At 47.2% G+C, this 21,164-nt stretch overlaps 1 protein-coding gene, 1 long non-coding RNA gene and 2 other non-coding genes across 4 annotated transcripts; 2 read left to right on the top strand and 2 right to left on the bottom strand.

The window, feature by feature from the left end:
• Positions 1–279: 279 nt before the first annotated feature.
• On the bottom strand, positions 280–1,462 carry LOC137335619 (uncharacterized). Its single transcript, XR_010966460.1, has 3 exons — positions 1,326–1,462; positions 1,099–1,171; positions 280–312 (listed from the first exon to the last, which is right to left on the bottom strand). It is a non-coding gene; the product is annotated as an uncharacterized lncRNA (long non-coding RNA).
• A 231-nt stretch (positions 1,463–1,693) lies between these two features.
• LOC137335913 (zona pellucida sperm-binding protein 4-like) lies at positions 1,694–2,205 on the bottom strand (the record flags this gene model as incomplete). Its single annotated transcript, XM_068001430.1, has 3 exons — positions 1,694–1,863; positions 1,944–2,077; positions 2,153–2,205. Coding segments are annotated over 3 exons (357 nt in total), but the record flags the coding sequence as incomplete, so codon positions are not given.
• A 7,391-nt stretch (positions 2,206–9,596) lies between these two features.
• Positions 9,597–9,669, top strand: trnav-aac (transfer RNA valine (anticodon AAC)). The gene has a single exon. It is a non-coding gene; the product is annotated as a tRNA-Val (tRNA).
• Positions 9,670–17,627: 7,958 nt separating this feature from the next.
• Positions 17,628–17,698, top strand: trnag-ccc (transfer RNA glycine (anticodon CCC)). Its single transcript has one exon. It is a non-coding gene; the product is annotated as a tRNA-Gly (tRNA).
• Positions 17,699–21,164: the final 3,466 nt, after the last annotated feature.

The following is a 21,164-nucleotide window of genomic DNA, read 5'->3' as shown; positions in this document are numbered from 1 at the left end:
GAGCCCACCCTGCGGCCCTGCTCCATTTTCCACAAAGCAACAGTCCCGACCAACACGGCCACGGAGAGCAGCGCTACCCCAACCGCCAATCCAGGAACACGGGAGGGGGAATCAACAGCAGCATCTGTGGGGAAAAGCCAGGGTTAGATGGGCACCAGTCACTCCATCACGAGAGACAGGTGGAGCATCCTGCTTTACCTTTCTCATCCTGGTGGATCCGAGCAGCCAATCTCTCCTCACCTTCCAGGAAAAGGATGGGTCCATCAGCGGTCAACAAGGCCCCAGACCGGTTATCGGCGCTTCTTCGCCTCTCTGGGGGCGAAGGAGAACAAGAGACAAGAGTTGATGGTGAATAATTAAATCTACAGTTGTCTGCAAATCCTGAATCAGATGGCCTCATGCAAAAAACATCAGGGCCCTGGGTACCGGACAGAGTTTAGAGTTCAGGCTATAATTGCATCTGGTTCTCACCAAACCGATTCTCAGAAGGACGCACCAACTGAGCAGAGTTTGCAATTGCTGCTGCTACAATGGCCAGTCTGGTCTCCTGTGAAGGAGACAGTGTTTGATGCATTACTTTGACCCGCAGTTTCATGAGACCTTCAAATTGGCCAGGTGTCCGGCCCCGGGACATCCTTTCAGTTGCACCCTGAACTCCCGGTGTCAGAAAGACGACAATTAGATGCTGGTTAAATGTTCTCCAATGCCAAGGGTGGACTACTCCGAACCGGATGCGGAACACACCCATGCCAACAATGGGAGGATTCTGCTCTTCAGCGGTCGGCAAGGAGGGCAGCTCAGCATCCGGGCAATTAGCAAGGAACCAGAAATACTTCATTCATCCCATTTCAAGGATCAGAGCATCCTTCACAATTACTGACCTGGTGCAAGATGTGCTCAGACCCGCTGCCCTAGATTGCCATTCTAAATGGAAACCTGCACCGAATGCAACTGGGAAAGTTCCCAGAACCGCCAGATTCAGGACACTCCTCCTGTGCCCAGTGTTCGGCCTCTTGCTGAGGGAGTCCCGTGTCCAGATGTCCCACACCCACCCCTCCCCATCAGGGTTTAGTTTCTAGTCAGATTACAGGTACTTACTGGGGCTGCAGGGAGCCGTGCAGTTCTCTCGAGTGGAAGGGTAGCAAACCTCAGCACTGCAGTGGAAATAAACCTGCAAAGCGACAGTGCAGTATGGTCAATCCCACAGCTCCCAGTTCGGAGATTAATGCTTCTACAGTCAACCGACCAACAGGGGCCTGCTCACTTAACACCCAGGGAACAAGTGATACCAAGTGACCGGGAAAGAAGCACTGAAGGAAACTCACCTCCCCGGACAGAGCACGGCCCGAAACTCGGTCCCAGAAAGCGAACGTGCTGACTACAAAACGATTATGGTGAGTTGGGAACCGCAAATGGGAATCAGCGTTTACCGGAAGGAGGCGGGTTTTGTAGTTATCACCAGCAAAGGGGCACCTGGAACAGAGACAACGAGTGAGTCACACGATTATAGGTTGACATGAAACCAATTATACCAGCGTCTGGAACGAAATATCAACTTCGAAGGAATATTTCCCCAATCACTAACCCGGACTGAAGTAACGATTTCTGTATTAATCCCCGCCCATGTCGCCCCCTCCCCAATCTGCCTCAAGCCCCCTCACTCGCTCCCTTACCTCTCCACCAGGAGGTCCCATCAGAGCCCCGAATACGGCTCGGCAGTGGGGGTCGCCCAGCAGTCATTGAGCAGCAGCACAAGGGACGGATCGTTCCTGTTCAGAACACGAACCTCCACAAACACGGGGTCCCGGAGCACACTCAGGATCGGGTAGTCACTGGCCACATACCAGCTCCGGTAGCCACCATCTGAAAAGCGAAACATGAAGGGTGGGCACTATTTGGAGAGAGCCTAAAGTTGGGCACTACTATCAGCGAGCACTCGTTACCTCTCGCTATTCTCAGCTCCAGAAGCAGGATCCCGGCCTCAGTGGCAGGCAGTGGTGGAGAAAGGGTGTAAACTCTGGGCTTCACCTGCAGATCAGACTCCTGGCTTCCCTTGTAACTGCACCGGACATGGAGCCTGCAAGAGAACGGACACGGCTGGAGAATTCAGCTGCTCACTGTCTCTACCCGCTGAATGTGCTCCTATTCTCACCTGAAAGGGCTGTCCCGGGTCACCGATCCCAAAGCGCCATCCAAGATCTCAAACTCACCCAACACATCCGTTTCATACAGGACGTTCACGCCATCCAGCTACAAGGGACAGAAGACCATCAGTCCCGATCTGAGACATTGATGGGACTCCGAGCCCGCAATACCTACCCGCTGAGTAGCGCCACATTCAGTGACTGCGAACTGAAAGAGCACAGTGTCTGCAGAGGCCACGGTTGGACTGCACTCAGCTCCGTCTCCATCCTTCAGATGGAGGGTTGTTAGGTTTACAGGCGGCAGCGTCAAATCCTTGGAGATCGCGATCAGGACCCGCCCATCCTTGGTGCAGACTGCAAGAGAGGCAATGGAAGGCGGTTAGTTGCCCCACGGGGAGGGTCAAGGGAACCGTTACCGGGAGGGGGACAAACCCCATCCATGTTTCAGTTTCTATCCCACCCCATTATCTGTCTAATGGAGACCAGTGGACCAACTACAGCTCATCACCGCGCTGCTTGGACTTAAATTGCCCGCATCTCCGATAGAAATCAAATATCAAATCCAAATAGTCAGTGGCAGCAGGGGCCGGAGCTCGTTCACTCTGCCCTTCCACAGTGTGACTCCCAAGTTATCGAGCAACAGTAGAATGATTCGAACTCCAGATACTGGGTCAAAGGGCGATTAACTATTACCCTTTCTGTGTCTGATTAACAGCCACCCTCCAATCCCACCATCAAATCTACTCTGCGGGATTGGAAGCTCCCAATCCCACCACCGGTTCCACTCTCCGGACCGGAAACGTTTGAATTTCGAACTGGCGTTGTAGGACAAGGAGAGAGATGAAACTGTCCAGGGAAACCGCGTGCAGCTGGATTGCGGGTGACCCTGGAAAGTCCTGGCCCAGAATATAGACAGACCAAGAATACACCCACCTGGCAGATTGTCCAGTGAATAGAAACACGGCGGCGCATCCCGATTACCCGCATCGAAGCAGCAGCCTCTCTGCACACACTCACTAGCTTCAATTCCCAGAAATCCGCAGTCTTCGCGGTTTTTAGGAGACAGCCAACATTTATCGGCGGGGAAAAGAAGAGAGGGCGGCTGAGCTGAACAGATTACAACAAATAACAAAACAAGAATCCCCAACCCCTCCATTATAACAAGCAAACTCTGCGAAGTAAGTGATAATGGAAAACGGGCTTCCCCTTTTTATAGCAGCGCTGTTTAACCCGCAGTAACGGAATGTCCCAATCAGCATGAGGCAGAGTCCGTGGCCCACGAGCTCCCGAACATCAACCCGCATTCGCACGGCTCACACGGATGGGCCTATTTTTAATGGCAGAATAAAGGTGAGACTGGGTCCAACGACAACTTTATTTCTTCATCACAACAAAACTGGAACCAAATCGCATTATTTGTTCTTTTTTTGCTTTTTCAGTCACCTTTATTTTTTGGACCCAACGTCACCTTTAATAGTTTATTAAAAATAGGCCCCATCTCCGTGTGACCGGTGGGAATGCGGGTTTTTTAAAAACTAATTAATAAACAGAGTGAAATTAATATGTCATTGTCCAGATAAGGGACGGTAGCAGAGTGGTTATGTAACTGAAATAGTAATCCAGCAGGCCTGGCTGAATAATCTCCAAGTCATAAGTTCAAATCCCGCCACGGTAGCTGAGGAATTTAATTTCAATTAATTAAATAAAATCTGGAATTAAAATACTGGTATCAGTAATGGGTTGCCATGAAACGACCGGATTGTCGTGAAAACCCATCTGCTTCACGAATATCCTTCAAAGAAGGAAACCTGCCGTCCTTACCCGGTCTGGCCTATCTGTGACTCCAGACCCACAGCAATGTGGTTGATTCTTAATTGCCCTCTGAAATGGCCGAGCAAGCAACTCAGTTGTATAAATCTCGCTGAAAAAAAGTCATAATAAGAATAAAACCGGACGGACCACTCGGCACGGGACACGACAAAGGTCAAAACAAGCCCAGTTGACCCCGCAAAGCCCTCCTCACTAACATCTGGAGACTTGTGCCAAAATTGGGGGAGCTGTCCCACAGACGAGTCAAGCAACAGCCTGACATCGCCATGCTCACAGAATCATGCTTTTCAGCCAACGTCCCAGACTCTTCCATCACCATCCCTGGGGATGTCCTGTCCCACCGGCAGGACAGATCCGACCAGAGGTGGCGGTACAGTGATATACAGTCAGGAGAGTGTGGCCCTGGGCAGTCCTCAACATTGACTCTGGACCCCATGAAAACTCATGGCATAAGGTCAAACATGGGCAAGAAAACCTCCTGCTGATTAGCAGCTACCGTCCTCCCTCAGCTGATGATATCAGTCTTCCTCCATGTTGAGCACCACTTGGAGGAAGCACTGAGGGTCGCAAGGGCACAGAATGTACCCTGGGTGGGAGACTTCAATGTCCACCACTGACCGAGCTGGTCGAGTCCTGAAGGATATAGCTGCGAGACTGGGCCTGCATTAGGTGTTGAGCGAACCAACACGAGGGAAAAGCTTACTTGTCCTCACCAATCTACCTGTCGCAAATGCATCTGTTCCATGACACCACTGCACAGTCCTCATGGAGACGAGGTCCCGTCTTCGCACTGAGGATACCATCCAACGTGTTGTGTGACCCTACCATCGTGCTAAATGGGATAGATGCAGAAAAGATCTTGCAGCTCAAAACTGGGCATCCATGAGTTGCTGTGGGCCATCAGCAGCAGCACAATCTGTAATCTCATGGATCGGCATATCCCTTACTCTACCATTACCAACAAGCCAGTGGATCAACCCTGGTTCAATGAGGAGTGCAGAAGAGCATGCAAGGAGCAACACCAGGCGTCCAAATAATGAGGTGTCAACCTGGTGAAGCTACAACTCAGGACGACATGCATGATAAACAGCTAAGCGATTCCACAAGCAACGGATCAGATCAAAGCTCTGCAGTCCTGCCACATCCAGTCGTGAATGGTGGTGGATAATTAAACAAGTAATGGGAGGAGGAGGCTCTGTAAACATCCCCATCCTCAATGATGGCAGAGCCCAGCACATGAGTGCAAAAGACAAGGCTGAAGCGTTTGCAACCATCTTCGGCCAGAAGTGCCGTGTGGATGATACATCTGGGCCTCCTTTGGATATCCCAAAATTCACAGAAGCCAATCTTCAGCCAACTCGATTCGCTCCATGTGATATCAAGAAACGGCTGGAGTGCACTGGATAAGGCAAAGGCGATGGGCCCGGACAACATCCCGACTGTCGTGCTGAAGTCTTGTGCTCCAGAACTAGCCGCCCCTCTCGCCAAGCTGTTCCAGTACAGCTGCAACACTGGCATCTACCCGACAATATGGAAAATTGCCCATGTATGTCCTGTCCAAAAAAGCAGGACAAATCCAATCCGGCCAGTTACCGCCCCATCAGTCTACTCTCAATCATCAGCAAAGTGATGGAAGGTGTCGTCGACAGTGCTATCAAGCGGCACTTACTCACCAATAACCTGCTCACCGATGCTCAGTTTGGGTTCCGCCAGGACCACTCAGCTCCAGACCTCATTACAGCCTTGGTCCAAACATGGACAAAAGAGCTGAATTCCAGAGGTGAGGTGAGAGTTACAGACCCTTGATATCAAGGCAGCATTTGACCGAGTGTGGCACCAAGGAGCCCTCGTAAAATTGAAGTCAATGGGAATCAAGGGGAAAACTCTCCAGTGGCTGGAGTCATACCTAGCACAAAGGAAGATGGTAGTGGTTGTTGGAGGCCAATCATCTCAGCCCCAGGGCATTGCTGCAGGAGTTCTTCAGGGCAGTGCACGAGGTCGCAATCCCTCAAATAATGAAGCAGTCGGAGCTCGCATTCAACAAGACCTCGACAACATCCAGGCTTGGGCTGATAAGTGCAAAGTAACATTGGCGCCAGACAAGTGCCAGGCAATGACCATCTCCAACAAGAGAGAGTCGAACCACCTCCCCTTGACTTTAAACGGCATTAACATCGCCGAATCCCCCATCATCAACATCCTGGGTTCTCCATTGATCAGAAACTTAACTGGACCATCCATATAAATAGTGTGGCTGCAAGAGCAAGTCAGAGGCTGGGTATTCTGTGGCGAGTGACTCACCTCCTGACTCCCCAAAGCCTTTCCCCATCTCCAAGGCACAAGTCAGGAGTGTGATGGAATACTGTCCACTGGCCTGCATGAGTGGAGCTCCAACAACACTCAAGAAGCTCGACACCATCCAGGACAAAGCCGCCCGCTTGATTGGCACCCATCCACCACCCTAAACATTCACTCCCTTCACCACCGACCCACAGTGGCTGCAGTGTGTACAATCTTTGGGATGCACTGCAGCAATTCGCCAAGGCTTCTTCGATTGCACCTCCCAAACCTGTGACCTTTTCCACCAAGAATGACAATGGCAGCAGGCACATGGGAACAATGACACCTGCACATTCCCCTCCAAGTCACACACCATCCCGTATTGGAAATATATCTCCGTTCCTTCATCACTGCTGGGTGAAAATATTGGAACTCCCTACCTAACAGCACTGTGGGAGAACCTTCACCACACGGACTGCAGCGGTTCAAGAAAGCGGCTCACCACTACCACCACTCAAGGGCGTTTAGGGATGGGCAATAAATGCTGGCCTTGCCAGCGACGCCCACATCCCATGAACGAATATATGTAAAAAAACTTAAATACTGTGGCTACAATAGCAGGTCAGAGGCTGGGCATTCTACGGCGAGTGACTCAGCTCATGACTCTCCAAAATCATTCTACCATCTGCAAGGCACAAGTCAGGAGTGTGATGGAATACCCTCCACACGTCTGGAAGAATGCATCTTCAACAACAATCAAGAAGCTCGGCACCATCCAGGACAAAGCAGCCCATTTAATTGGCACCCCATCCACCATCTTTAACATTCGCTCCCTCCAGCGCACCGTGGCTGCAGTGTTTACCATCGACAAGATGCACTGCAGCAATGCAATTCGCCAAGGCTTCTTCGACAGCACCACCCAAACCCGCGACCTCTACCAGCTAGAAGGACAAGAGCAGCAGGCGCATGGGAACAACACCACCTGCACGTTCCCCTCCAAGTCACAAACAATGCCGACTTGGCGCTGGGTCAAAATCGTAGAACTCCCTGCCTAACAGCACTGTGGGAGAACCTTCACCACACGGACTTCAGCGGTTCATGAAGACGGCTCACCGCCACCTTCTCAAGGCAAATTAGGGATACACAATAAACGCTGGCATTGTCAGCGACGGTCAAATCCCATGAAATCATAGATTTCGGAGAAGGGTTGCAGCACGGAAGGAGGCCATTCGGCTCTATATAACAGCAATCCAGCTCGTCCCACTCCCCTACCGTTTCCCCGTAGCCGTGCAATTCTTTTCCTTTCAAGTAATTATCCAATTCCCTTTTGAAGGCCATGATTGAATCTGCCTCCACCACCCCCTCGGGCAGTGCATTCCAGGTCCTAACCATTCGCTGTGTAAAGAAGTTTTTCCTGATGTCACCTTTGGTTCTTTTGCCAGTCACCTGAAATCTATGTCCTCTGTTTCTTGACTCTTCTGCCAATGAGAACAGTTTCTCTCCATCTATTCTGTCTGGACCCATCATCATTTTGAATACCTTGATTAATTCTCCTCGCAACCGTCTCTGTTCCAAGGAGAACAACGCAACTTCTCCAGTCTATCCAAGTAACTAAAGTCCCTCATCCCTGGAATCATTCCAGTAAATCTCTTCTGCACCCTCTCGAAGGCCTTCACATTTTTCCTAAAGTGCGGTGCACAGAACTGGACACAATACTCCAGTTGTGGCCGAATCAGTGTTTGATAAAGGTTCATCATAACGTCCATGCTTTTTTACTCTATGCCTCTATTTATAAAGCCCAGGATCCCGTATGATTTTTAACGGCTTTCTCAACCTGCTTTGCCACCTTCAAAGATTTGTGCACATAAACCCACAGAACTCTCTGAACCTGTGCCCCTTTTAGATTTGTGCCCTCTAGTTTATATTGCCTCTCCTCGTTCTCCCTACCGAAATGTAACACTATGCATGTTTCTGCGTTAAATTTCATCTGCCATGTGTCCGCCATGCAGCCAGTCTGTCTATCGCCTCTTGAGGTGAATCACTATCCTTCACAGTGTTTACCGCCATTCCAAATTTTGTGTCATCTGCAAATTTTGAAGTTGTGCCCAGTACACCCAAGTCCAAGTCATTAATATATATGAAGAAAAGCAGTGGTCCCATCACTAACCCCTGGGGAACAACACTGTACACCTCCCTCCAGTCCACAAAACAACCGCTCACCACTACTTTCTGTTTCCTGTCCCTTAGCCAATTCTGTATCCATGTTTCTATTGCCCCCTTTATCCATGGGCCGCAATCTTACTGATAAGCCTACAGTGGGGCACTTTATTAAATGCCTTTTTAAAGTCCATATACACCGTATCAACTGCATTGCCTTCATCTACCCTCTCTGTTATCTCATCAAAACATTCCATCAGGTTAGTTAAACTCGTTTTGCCTTTAACTAATCCGTGCCGGCTTTCCCTAATCAATCCACACTCGTTCAAGTGATTGTGAATTCTGTCCCGGATTATCGTTTCTAAAAGTTTCCCCAATACTGAGGTAACCTGACAGGCCTCTTGTTGCTGGGTTCACCCTTGCACTCTTTCTTGAACTAGGGTGTAACATTTGCAATTCTCCGCTCCTCTGCACCACCGCCGTATCTTTGGATATTTGGATGATTATGGCCAGTACCTCTGCAATTTCCCCTCTTACTTATATCAGCAACCTAAGATGCATCCCATCCGGATCGGGTGACTTATCTACTTTCAGTGCAGATAGCCTTTCAAGTACCTCTTTTTTACCAATGTTTCGCCCATCTGGTATCTCAACTATATGTTCCTATACTGAGACTCTGGCAGCATCTTCATCTTTGTTAAAGACAAATGCAAAGTATTCATTTAGTCCCTGAGCCACCCACTCTGCCTCCATGTGCAGATCTCCTTTATGGTCCCTGATCAGAGTAGGGCTCTTACGACCCGTTTAATGTTTACATGCCTGTAGAAGACTTTTGGATTCCCTTTTATGTTGGCCGCCAGTCTATTCTTATACTCTCTCTTTGACCCTCTTATTTCCTCTTTCACATCCCCTCTGAACTTTCTATATTCTGCCTGGTGAATGAATACATTAAAAAAAAGTTAGGATTTCCGTCAGCCTGAAACAAAAAGTTATTAGTTGATTAATGGCGTTTTGAACAACTATTCGTCTTTTTTCAGAGTTTAATGAGTATTGCGAAATTAATACAGTAAACTATTTTGTAGAAGTTAATCCCCTGAACGGGAAAGGGACCCGTCTCCCACACTGAGAGCATTTGCAGACGGCAGCTATCTTCTGAGGGTTTCCTACAAGATCGTATGCAACAGCGTTTCTGTAGTGTAGTGGTTATCACGTTTGCCTAACACGCGAAAGGTCCCCGGTTCGAAACCGGGCAGAAACATTTTGAAAACGTTACCCACTAAAAATCAATAAGTGTGAAAAAGCAAGAATTCAGTCTGTGGTTCAATGTGAATAAAATACCACACCTCACTGAACAGGTATATTTTCCATTCTCTGTATAGTTCAATACAAACTCAAACACTACACATATACAGACAGTGTTTCACACTCACTCACGTTCCCTGCACTGACGGTGCAGAAAGCCCCTCTCAAAACTGCACATTGCGAATAATTTAAGCTGATTTGTGAGAGATCATTGAAGGCTCCTGCAGTGCAGCTTCGGTTAATAACCACAGTTATAGACAGAATTGCGGCCGCGGCAACAAACATCAGTTTTTCGATGCTCGATGTTCCCCAGCTCCCGGATTGATTGAGGCCACGACAGAAACAACATTAAGCCCCTCTTTCGGCCCCGCTCTCTCCAATCACACGTTGCTGGCGGGAAGCTGCAAATCCCGCTGCAGACAACGCATTACTGCCCATCCCTGGGAAACAAGACACCACCGAACCTTTGACAACACATCGCAGGCATCGTCTGTCCCGGAGCTGTTGCTCCGCAACAAACTCAGAATTTACCAGCTGTTTCAAAATTTATACCTTGAACACTGGACCCTGATATCACTACCCGCTTTAAATGTTTGATGCTTTAACGAACGAGCTACCCTGGCTCGCTAATCGTTTAGTTCCCATCTTAAATATTCATAAGAGGACTCTGAATTATCCCTCGAAGACGTCGAACAGGGGTGATGGTCACTGTTCTAAAATTCTCAGTCACGTGTTGAGGGGTATCCTTGATTTTATTGAACATGATCCAAGAAACATGGACAGCGAACTCGTGAGCTAAAATTCTTCTTGTTTGTGCCAAATGTCTTGTCATTCGTTAGCTCCAATTAAAATAACACTTTACCCATTGGCCCAAAAGCTGAACTTGTCCCACACGGGAGTTGGAAAAGGCCTCTCGACCTTTCAGCGTATTAACATCTGTAAGCTGAATAATTTCACCCGTTTCACAGTGACACCAGGCAGCAGATTTCCCTTCCAAATTTTCCCCACACGAAACTTCCAACCGATGAATATCCGCTCAACGAAAAGAATAATCGTACGTTTGGTTCCTTCCATTTAAAGATCTCATCCCGGCCCCTTTGCCATGACAGCTGACGCTGAGATCGCCCTCTCCCTCGAAAACAACGAAACTCGCATCTGCTCAAGCAAGACGGAAGGCCAGAGGAACGCAAGTGCCCACATGGGAACACTAAGAAGTAGATGCATCATGGAACATACCAGTTGCACTTTGAACAAAATGCCCGAAGTGAAATGTTGGATTGTTGAAGGTGAGACTGAAACTCACAACCTGAGCACTTCCAGAACCCATACTGCTTTCATCAGTACCGAAATAACAGTGTTTCTGACAAACAGCTTGATTTTCGGCCTCTCAATGGTCGCTTCGGAATCTTAATCAAAGAGAAGCCGCCAATCAAGAGGCGCTTCGTCAAATATCCGCAATGATCTTTAAAAGCCGTGGAATCTGAACAAAACTCCAAAAGATAAGAACTTTCATTTATATTATTATTAACTGAAGGACATTTTTTCATGGTACTTCATGGAGGATTGAGGCAAAGTGGGACCTGAGACTCAGAAACCCTCTCTGGGCTGTCCGTGACTGAAGAGATGGACGTTATTTCATTTGAAAACGGAGGCACGGAACTTTCTCGTGGAGAAGTGAGACAGAAGATTGCAGTTGGTTAGTGGCAGTTGCCGGGGAGATCTGGAGAAGAGGGAGAAAAGTCAAAGTCACAGCTGCGACTGCTCAAGTGCTCTGCTTAGCTATAATATTAAAAAGTAATGTACAGTACAGGGCAGTGTCCTAGGCCCAACCATCTTCAGCTGCTTCATCAATGACCTTCCCTCCATCATAAAGTCAGAAATGGGAATGTTCGCTGATGATTGCACGGTGTTCAGTTCCATTCGCAACCATTCAGATAAAGAAGCAGTCCGTGCCCGCATGCAGCAAGACCTGGACAACATCCAGGCTTGGGCTGATGAGTGCCAAGTAACATTCGCGCCAGAAAAGTGCCAGGCAATGACTGTCTCCAACAAGAAAGAGTCTCACCATGTCCACTTGACATTCAACGGCATTACCATCGCCGAATCCCCAACCATCAACATCCTTGGGGTCACATTGACCAGAAACGTAACTGGACCAGCCACATAAATACAGTGGCTGCAAGAGCAGGTCAGACGCTGGATATTCTCCTGACTCCCCAAAACATTTCCACCACCTACAAGGCACTAGTGAGGAGTGTGATGGAATACTCTCTACTTGCCTGGATGAGTGCAGCTCCAACAACACTCAAGAAGCTCGACAACACCCAAAACAAAGCAGCCCGCTTGATTGGCACCCCATCCACCACCCTAAACATTCATTCACTTCACCACCGGCGCACAGTGGCTGCAGTGTTTACCATCCATAAGATGCACTGCAGCAACTCGCCAAGGCTTCTTCGACAGCACCTCCCAAACCCACGATCTCTCCCAGCTAGCAGGACAAGGACAGCAGGCAGATGGGAACAATACCACCTGCACGTTCCCCTCCAAGTCGTTGGTTCGAAATCCTGGAACTCACGACCGAACAGCAGTGTGGGAGAACCTTCACCACACGGACTGCATCTGTTCAAGAAGGCGGCTCACCACCATCTTTTCAAGGGCAATTAGTGATAGGCAATAAATGCCGGCCTCGCCAGCGACGCCCACATCCCATGGACGAATAAAAAAACCCTCAACCAAACAAACAGACCTTTTGGATGGGTTCACTAATTGGGAATCGGATTTAACTGCTGTGTTTGGGCACACGGTTCCACACTGCTGAACTCCCAGCCCCTTCCATCAGCACTCGCTTTCTTTCACACACCGACTGGATTTCAACATGTTGCTGTTCCATCTGAAATTCATCAAAGGTCTCTCTGCCAAAATATCGAGTGAATCCTAATGCTTGGTATCCTGGCAATTCCCCACGCTCACCATTAGTCTTTGGTCCTTCCAGCATGCTGCATGCAGTGACAAAATCTGTTCTTCCACCGAAGTTTTCTGCTGACTGGATATTTTCAACATTCTCGATTTGGGTGCATGGGCAGGTCATATTGTATGGTCAGACATTCTTGTCCTCAGAATCCAGGGCTTTGCATTCAAAAAAATGAAAATAAAAGCGCTTTTATTCTGACTCAGACGAAAGGTCATCGACCTGAAACATTAACTCTACTTCTATATCTAAAGATTCTGTCTGAAATGCTGACGATTTCCAGCATCGACTGTTATTATTTCAGATTGGCAACATAGCCAGTATTTTCATTTTGAATAAAAGGGCTTTCCAGTTTCTGCTTATGTGACGCGGCGGTCGAGCGGTTAAATCAATCGATTGTTAATGTATTTTGCTCTGCACGCGTGGGTCGAATCCCATCCTCGTCGGTATTGTGTTGAAGTCTTGTTTCTCTCATTCACTCCATCCAGAAGTTGTGGCTGTAAGTCCCATGCTTCTCGAAACGGCAGACGGAGGTTTTTGCGTTGTTTGCTGCAATCAGCAACATTTCCTTCCACGAAGGTGTTGAGATTGTGAAATCGCGACGGAACAAACGGACAGCGGTGTCCTGGTAAAAAGAGTCGATCTTATGGTCAACGTCAGAGAAACTAATCGACCATAATTGTGGTTTATATCCTGGATCATTCCGTGTCTGTGTCTGTTCAAAAGGGATGGGTTGTCAGTCCCGGATCATTCCGTGTCTGTGTCTGTTCAAAAGGGATGGGTTGTAAGTCCCGGATCATTCCGTGTCTGTGTCTATTTAAAAGCGATGTACTGTAAGTCCCGGATCATTCCGTGTCTGTGTCTGTTCAAAAGGGATGGGTTGTAAGTCCCGGATCATTCTGTGTCTGTGTCTATTTAAAAGGGATGTGCTGTATGTCCCGGATCATTCTGTGTCTCTGCCTGCTTAAAAGGGATGTGCTGTAAGTCCCGGATCATTCCGTCTCTCTCTGTTTAAAAGGGATGTGCTGTATGTCCCGGATCATTCTGTGTCTCTGCCTGTTTAAAAGGGATGTGCTGTAAGTCCCGGATCATTCCGTGTCTCTGTCTGTTTAAAAGGGATGTGCTGTATGTCCCGGATCATTCCGTGTCTCTGTCTGTTTAAAAGGGATGTGCTGTATGTCCCGGATCATTCTGTGTCTCTGCCTGCTTAAACGGGATGTGCTGTAAGTCCCGGATCATTCCGTGTCTCTGTCTGTTTAAAAGGGAGGCGCTGTAAGTCCCGGATCATTCCGTGTCTCTGTCTGTTTAAAAGGATTTGCGGTAATTCCTGGATCATTCCGTGTCTGTGTCTGTTTAAAAGGGTGTGCTGTAAGTCCCGGATCATTCCGTGTCTGTGTCTGTTTAAAAGGGATGTGCTGTCAGTCCCGGATCATTCCGTGTCTGTGTCTGTTTAAAAGGGATGTGCTGTCAGTCCCGGATCATTCTGTGTCTCTGCCTGTTTAAAAGGGATGTGCTGTAAGTCCCGGATCATTCCGTGTCTGTGTCTGTTTAAAAGGATTTGCGGTAAGTCCCGGATCATTCCGTGTCTGTGTCTGTTTAAAAGGGATGTGCTGTCAGTCCCGGATCATTCTGTGTCTCTGCCTGTTTAAAAGGGATGTGCTGTAAGTCCCGGATCATTCCGTGTCTGTGTCTGTTTAAAAGGGATGTGCTGTAAGTCCCGGATCATTCCGTGTCTGTGTCTGTTTAAAAGGGATGTGCTGTAAGTCCCGGATCACTCCGTGTCTGTGTCTGATTAAAAGGGATGTGCTGTAAGTCCTGGATCATTCCGTGTCTGTGTCTGTTTAAAAGGGATGTGCTGTAAGTCCTGTATCATTCCGTGTCTGTGTCTGTTTAAAAGGATTTGCGGTAAGTCCTGTATCATTCAGTGTCTGTGTCTGTTTAAAACTGATGTGCCGTAAATTCCAGATTATTCCGTGTCTCTGTCTGTTGAAAAGGGATGTGCCGTAAGGCCCAGATTATTCCTTTTCTGTGTCTGTTTAAAAAGCTCTGCTGTAAGTCCCGGATCATTCCCTGTCTGTGTCACCCGATTTTCTTGATACCTTTTTTCCTTCCGAACTGAAATGACGATCCTCTCTCGAGGAGAAGGTTCACCGCCTGCATCGGGCAACTGGTAGGAAAAATAACAAAAACTGATGAGACCAAGTTCAATCTGCTGGGCTTCCATTCCAATCTCCGCACTCTATCCCCCATTCATCCCCCCCCCTCCCCCAGATATTATAATCTGCGATATTCATAAGGGAATGGCGAAGCCGAATATCACGATTATAATTTTCTTGTTTCGTCAACACTGAATAGCATCAATTGTAATGATTCAGAAGGTAATCATGGAATCCTACAGCACAGAAGGAGGCCATTCGGCCATCGTACCTGTGCTGGCTCTTTCGAAGACCTTTCCATTTCGACCCACACCCCAGATTTTTCCCCATAATCCTGCAAATTAGTCCTCTTCAATATGTCCAATTGCCGTTTGAATGATCCAATGGAATCTGCTTCCACCGCCCTTTCAGGAAGTGCGTTCCAGATCTTAACAAACCCTCAGTGTGAAACAATTCTCCTCAATTCCCCTCTAGTTCTTTTCCCAATTATTTTAAATCTATGACCTCTGGTTACCGACCCACTTCCCAGAGGAAACAGTTACTCCCTACTTGCTCTTTCAAAACCCCTCATTATTTTGAATATCTCTATGAGGTCTCCCGTTAACCATCTCTGCTGTAAGGAGAATAATCCCACCATCTCCAATCTCTGCATATAACTGAAGTCCCTCATCACTGGTATCATCCAGGTCAACCTGCTCTGAATCCCCTTCAATGCCTTTTCATCCTTAAGTGTGGTGTCCAGAACTGTACATATCGTCCAGCTGAGGCCTAACCACTGATTTGTAAGGATTAGTATGACTTCCTTTTTTTTGTATTCAATGCCCTTATTTACAAAGCAAAGTATCCCTTATGCTTTCTAAACCGCCTTAACAACTTGCCGTGTTTTGTGAATATGCACCTCCAGGTTCCTCTGCTCTTGCATAAATTGTTCCATTTAGATTATACTAACTCTCCATGTTCTTCTTCCAAAAGTGCATCACTTCACACTGATCTGCATTAAATCTGACACGTGGCTGCCCATTTCACCATTCTGTCCATGTCCTCCTGAAATCTGCTACTGTCTTCCTCACTATTTTCAACTTTTTCAACTTTTGCAATATCCGCAAAATTCGAAACTGTACTCCCTATTCCCACATCCAAGTCATTTATATATAACAAGAAAAGCAATAGTCCTGGTACCGACCCCTGGGGGATCCCACTGCATGTTTCCCTCCAGTCAGAAAAACATCCGTTCACCACTACTCTCTGCCTCCTATCCCTTAGCCAATTACGTGCCCGCATTACCACTGGTCCTTTAACCCCACGTGCTTCTAGTTTTCGAATAAATCTGTTACGTATTAATTTCTAAAATGTGACCTGAGAATAGCTGTCACCCCGTTATCTTATTCTTAAGCAATGAGAATACAGATATTAAGGCCGAGTGATAGATCAGGTGCATTCCCATTACCCGGAGGTGACGGGACCTGAGGAGGGGAAGGCCCATCTGGGCCTTCAGATGTTCCGTCTCCGTTTTCCGAAAACGGAGACGGAACATCGCAAAGATCATCCCGTCGAAATACAACATTTGACTGAAGATCCGACAGCCATTTTCCATCCGGACCTAGCCGTTCAAGGAAGCCTGATAAGTCCATCAGGGGAAAACACAGAGAGAGAGAAGAAATGCAGACAGAGGTAGAGAGAAGCACGCAAAGAAAATAATAGCACAAATCTCCACATTCGGTGATTAAGCTGAATTTAAGGTGCAGCTTAAATTAAACCCCATATCGTGAAATCTTATAGGTAAACATTTGGCTGGATTATCTCTTTATCTCTGAGAGAAGTAGTGCCTCGTAATTACAGCTCATATTTATTTGAGCATTTCGCACTATGAGTGTGAGTTGGTTTTGAACGCCCAGGTGAATTTCAAAGTCCATGCCTTGCATAATTCGCTCGTTACCCCACAGGTACCGCGCGGCTGTGAAACAGGCTGCCCAGGAGCTTTGCAGACTGCATATTCAAGACATATGTCCAACGCTACACGTGCAACCTGCAGCTGTGTGTACATTAGCGGTTCAGTGGTGGAACCCTCGTCTGCCGGTGGGAAACCAGGGGTTTGGTTCCAGGCCAATGCAGCATCCTTTACCTTTTCATTCTGCACACATGAGATCGCCTGAATTGTGATAAATTCACGTGCCGGCTTCAATCTGTAAAACTTCTTGAAAGATTATCTTCATTTCGTCTACGTGTGTTTCGTGGACAAACCCTCTGCATTCTCTCCTCTGGTGCTCAAACATGCTCTGCTGGAGATAAGTCAAACCTGCCTTCTGCACCGCTGAAAAGATGTGAGAAACCAATTGGTGACTTTGGATTAAAAATGGGGACACAACGGGGCTCATCCTGTTTGAACCAGTGAAACTCCCTGAGCAAAAATCAGACCCAAAGGCAACGGAGACGTTCAGCGAGGGTAAAATTCCGCTCCCATATACCCGATCCGCCATCCTTTCAGAACGCGATGTCCATCCAATCTCGCTTCTTGTACCATGTACGATGCAGAGCAATATCAGGTTCTGCACCAATTATTTCACATCAACAATATTAGTCTCTCTTTATCAAATTCGTTTTGAATGTACGACTTGTAATATCAAGTAACACTTTACAGAATGAACTGCGCTGAAACGACATTGTCGTCTGTCTCGGTGTCGTCACAATATGCACTCGACCAGAAGTAAACTTTACTCAAATTGCTGCTTTCATTCACGATGAGAGCGAAGAGACGGAAGTGGACATTTGCAGTTAGTCGATGTACCAGCATTGGTGGTTCAGTGGTAGAATTCTCGCCTCCCACGCGAAGGACTCGGGTTCGATTCCCGGCCAATGCAGGATCGTTTTGCATTCTGCACCAATGAGCAACTTGGGAACTGGATTCGGCCATTTCGCCCCTCGAGACTGTTCCGCAATTCAATGAGATAATGGCTGATCTGTGACTGACCTCCAGAAAACCGCCTGAGCATCAGAAACCTTAATTCCTTTGGTTCACAAAAAACTATCAATCTCAGGTTTAAAATTAACAATTAAGCTCGCATCAACAGCTATTTGCGAAAGAGAGCTCCAAACTTCTACCTCCCTTTGCTTGTGGAAGTGTTTCCCAACTTCTCTCCTGAAATTGCTGACTCTAATGTTTATCCGATGTCTCCTCGTCCCAGGCACCCAACGAGCAGAAATAGTTTCTCTCTATCTACCCCAACAGTTCCCCTTAATATCTTGAAAACTTCGATGAAATCAGCCCTTAACCTACCAAATTCCAGGGTATACAAACCTCGTTTGTGTAATCTCTCGGCGGAATTTAACCCTTGGAGTCCAGGTATCATTGTGGTAAATCGACACTGCACTCCCTCCACAGCCAATTTATCCTTCCGCAGGTGCGGTGCCCAGAACTGAACACAGTACTACAAGTGTGGTCTAACCAGATATTTGAATAGCTGTAGCATAATGTCTATTCTCTAGTATTCTATTCCTCTAAATATAAAGGCCAGCATTACATTAAACTTTTTGATTATTTTCTGCACCTGTCCATGACATTCTAATGACTATGTAGCTGGACCCCAAGTCCCTTTGGACCTCCACAGCGTCGAGCATTTCATCATTTAGAAAGTATTCTGAAATATCCTATTTAGGTCCAAAGTGGATGAACTCACACTGGACTAAATTGAAATCCATTTGTCACAGTTTTGCCCTTTCATTTATTATATTAATGCCTCTCTGTAATATTGTTCTTCCATCTGCACTGCGTACAATGCTGCCCATCTTGGTGTTATCAGCTAACTTGGATATGTGGCTTTCTATCCTGTCATCTAATATCAATGAGGCCGCCTGAAGGTAAATTCACATCGAGCTTCAATCTCCTCATCAGCTTGAGACATTTATTTACTTCACATGTGTTTCGCCTTGGAAAGTTCCGCACTCTCACCTCTTGATCTTAAAAATGCTTTACATATAATTCAATTCGACCAACAGCAACACTGAAAAGGTATCAGAAGCCAATTGGTGACTTTTCACAAAAAGCCTTCTAGTTGTCAGGGTCGTCGTGGATTCGAACCCGGGACCATTCGGATCATTAATCAATAAAATCCCCAAAGTGAGAATCATACCCCGAGAAAAACAAACCACTGGCTGTCGCAGAGCCAGTATAAATGTCCGCTGCCTCCCACAGCCGATCAGCCATCTTTCAGACCGTTTCTGTCCATCGCATCTCGTTTTCTATTCTGGTGTACAGCAATATCAACTTGTGCACAAACTATTTTCAGTCACTAATATTAGTCTCCCTTTACCAAATGGTTTTGACTGTACGACCTGTATTATCAAGTAAGACGTTTCAGAATTAGTTGCTCTGAAACTATCTTGTTTGGGAGGATACTGATAGGTGTAGATGAACACAGGGACCTTGGAGTGCATGTCCACAGATCGTTGAAGGTAGATGGACAGGTAGATAAGGTGGTTAAAAGGCATACCGGATACTTTCCTTAATTAGCCGAGGCATAGACTGTAATAGCAGTGAGGTTATGCTTGAACTGCACATAACATTAGTTAGGCCACAACTTGAGTACTGCGTGCAGTTGTGGTCATCACATTACAGGAAAGATGTGATTGCACTGGAGACTCGTGACTCCCCGAAACCTTTCTAACATCTACAAGGCATAAGTCAGGAGTGTGATGGAATACTCTCCACTTGCCTGGATGAGTGCAGCTCCAACAACACTCAGGAGGCTCGACACAACTCAGGAAAAAGCAGCCCACTTGATTGGCACATCATCCACCACCTTAAACATTCACTCCCTCCACCACCAGCGCACCGTGGCTGCAGTGTGTACCATCCACAAGATGCACCTCCCAAACCCGCGACCTCTACCACCTGGAAGGACAAGGGCAGAAGGCACATATGAACACCGCAACCTGCACGCCCCCTCCAAGTCACACACCATCGTTACTTGGAAATATATCGCCGTTCCTTCATCGTCGCTGGTTCAAAATCCTGGAACTCCCTACATTGCAGCACCGTGGGAGAACCTTCACCACACGGACTGCAGCGGTTCAAGAAGACGGATCACCTCCATCTTCTCAAGGGCAATTAGGATTGGGCAATAAGTGCTGGCCTTTCCACCGACGCTGACATCCCATGAATGATTAAAAAATGTTAGGATTTCCTTCAGTCTGAAACAGAATGTTGCTGGTTGATTAATGGCGATTAGAACGAGTATTCGTCTTTTTTACAGAGTTTAATGAGTTTTGCGAAATTAATACAATAAACTATTTTGTAAAAGTTAATTCCCTGAACGGGAATCTGACCCGGCTCTCGCACTGAGAGCATTTGTAGACGGCAGCTATCATCTGAGTTATGCCAATATGCATTTCCACAGTGAACTTTTCGTCGTGCAGTAATTATCACGCACGCCGAACACACTAAATAACTCCGGTTCGAAACCGAGCGGAAACATTTTGAAAACGTTATCCACCAACAATTAGTGAATATAAATGAAGCAAGAATTCACTCTGTAGTTAAATATGAAAAAAAACAGAACACCTCATCGAAGCTCTGTACAGTTCGACACAAACTCAAGCATTACAGAGTTACCGACAGTGTCTCTCCGTCACTCCCGTTCCCTGCCCTAACGGTGCAGAAAGCCCCTCTCAAAGCTGCACATTGCGACAGATTTCAGTTGATTTGTGAGAGATCATTATAGAATCCTGCAGCGCTTCCTCGGTTAATAACTGCAGTTCTAAACAGCACTGCATCCATCAGTTTTTCGATTTCGATGTTCCCCAGCTCCCGGATTGAGTGAAGCCACGACAGCAACAACATTCAGGCCGCCTGTCCGGCCCCGCTCTCTCCAATCACACGTTGCTGGCGGAAAGAAGCGAATGCCGCCGAAGAAAGCGCATTTCTGTCCATCCCTGGGAAACAGGATACCACCGAAGCTTTGACAGCACATCGCAGGCCTCGTCTGTCCCGCAGTTGTTGCTCCGTTGCAAAGACAGAACTTGCCAGCTGTTTCAAAATTTACAGCCTGAACCAGACTTTGAACCTTCAGATCATTATCGGGTTTTAAAGTCCGATGTTCTTCCGATTGAGCTACCCGGACTCGCGATTAGAAAAGTTTCCATTCTGCAGATTCCTGTGGTCGGAATTATCCCTCGTTGACGTCGAACCATGATGAGGATCCCTTTTTGAAAATTCTCAGTGACGTGTTGAGGGGATTCCTTGTTTCTGTTGAACATGATGTAAGAAACGTGGAGAGCGAACTCGTGAGTTTACAATTCTGTTTGTTTGTGCCAAATGTCTTGTCAATC

This window comes from Heptranchias perlo, chromosome 20 (assembly GCF_035084215.1).
Source record: "Heptranchias perlo isolate sHepPer1 chromosome 20, sHepPer1.hap1, whole genome shotgun sequence".
NCBI lineage: Eukaryota > Metazoa > Chordata > Chondrichthyes > Hexanchiformes > Hexanchidae > Heptranchias > Heptranchias perlo.
Note: the sequence above shows the minus strand (reverse complement) of the source record. Positions and strands in the feature narration are given on the sequence as shown.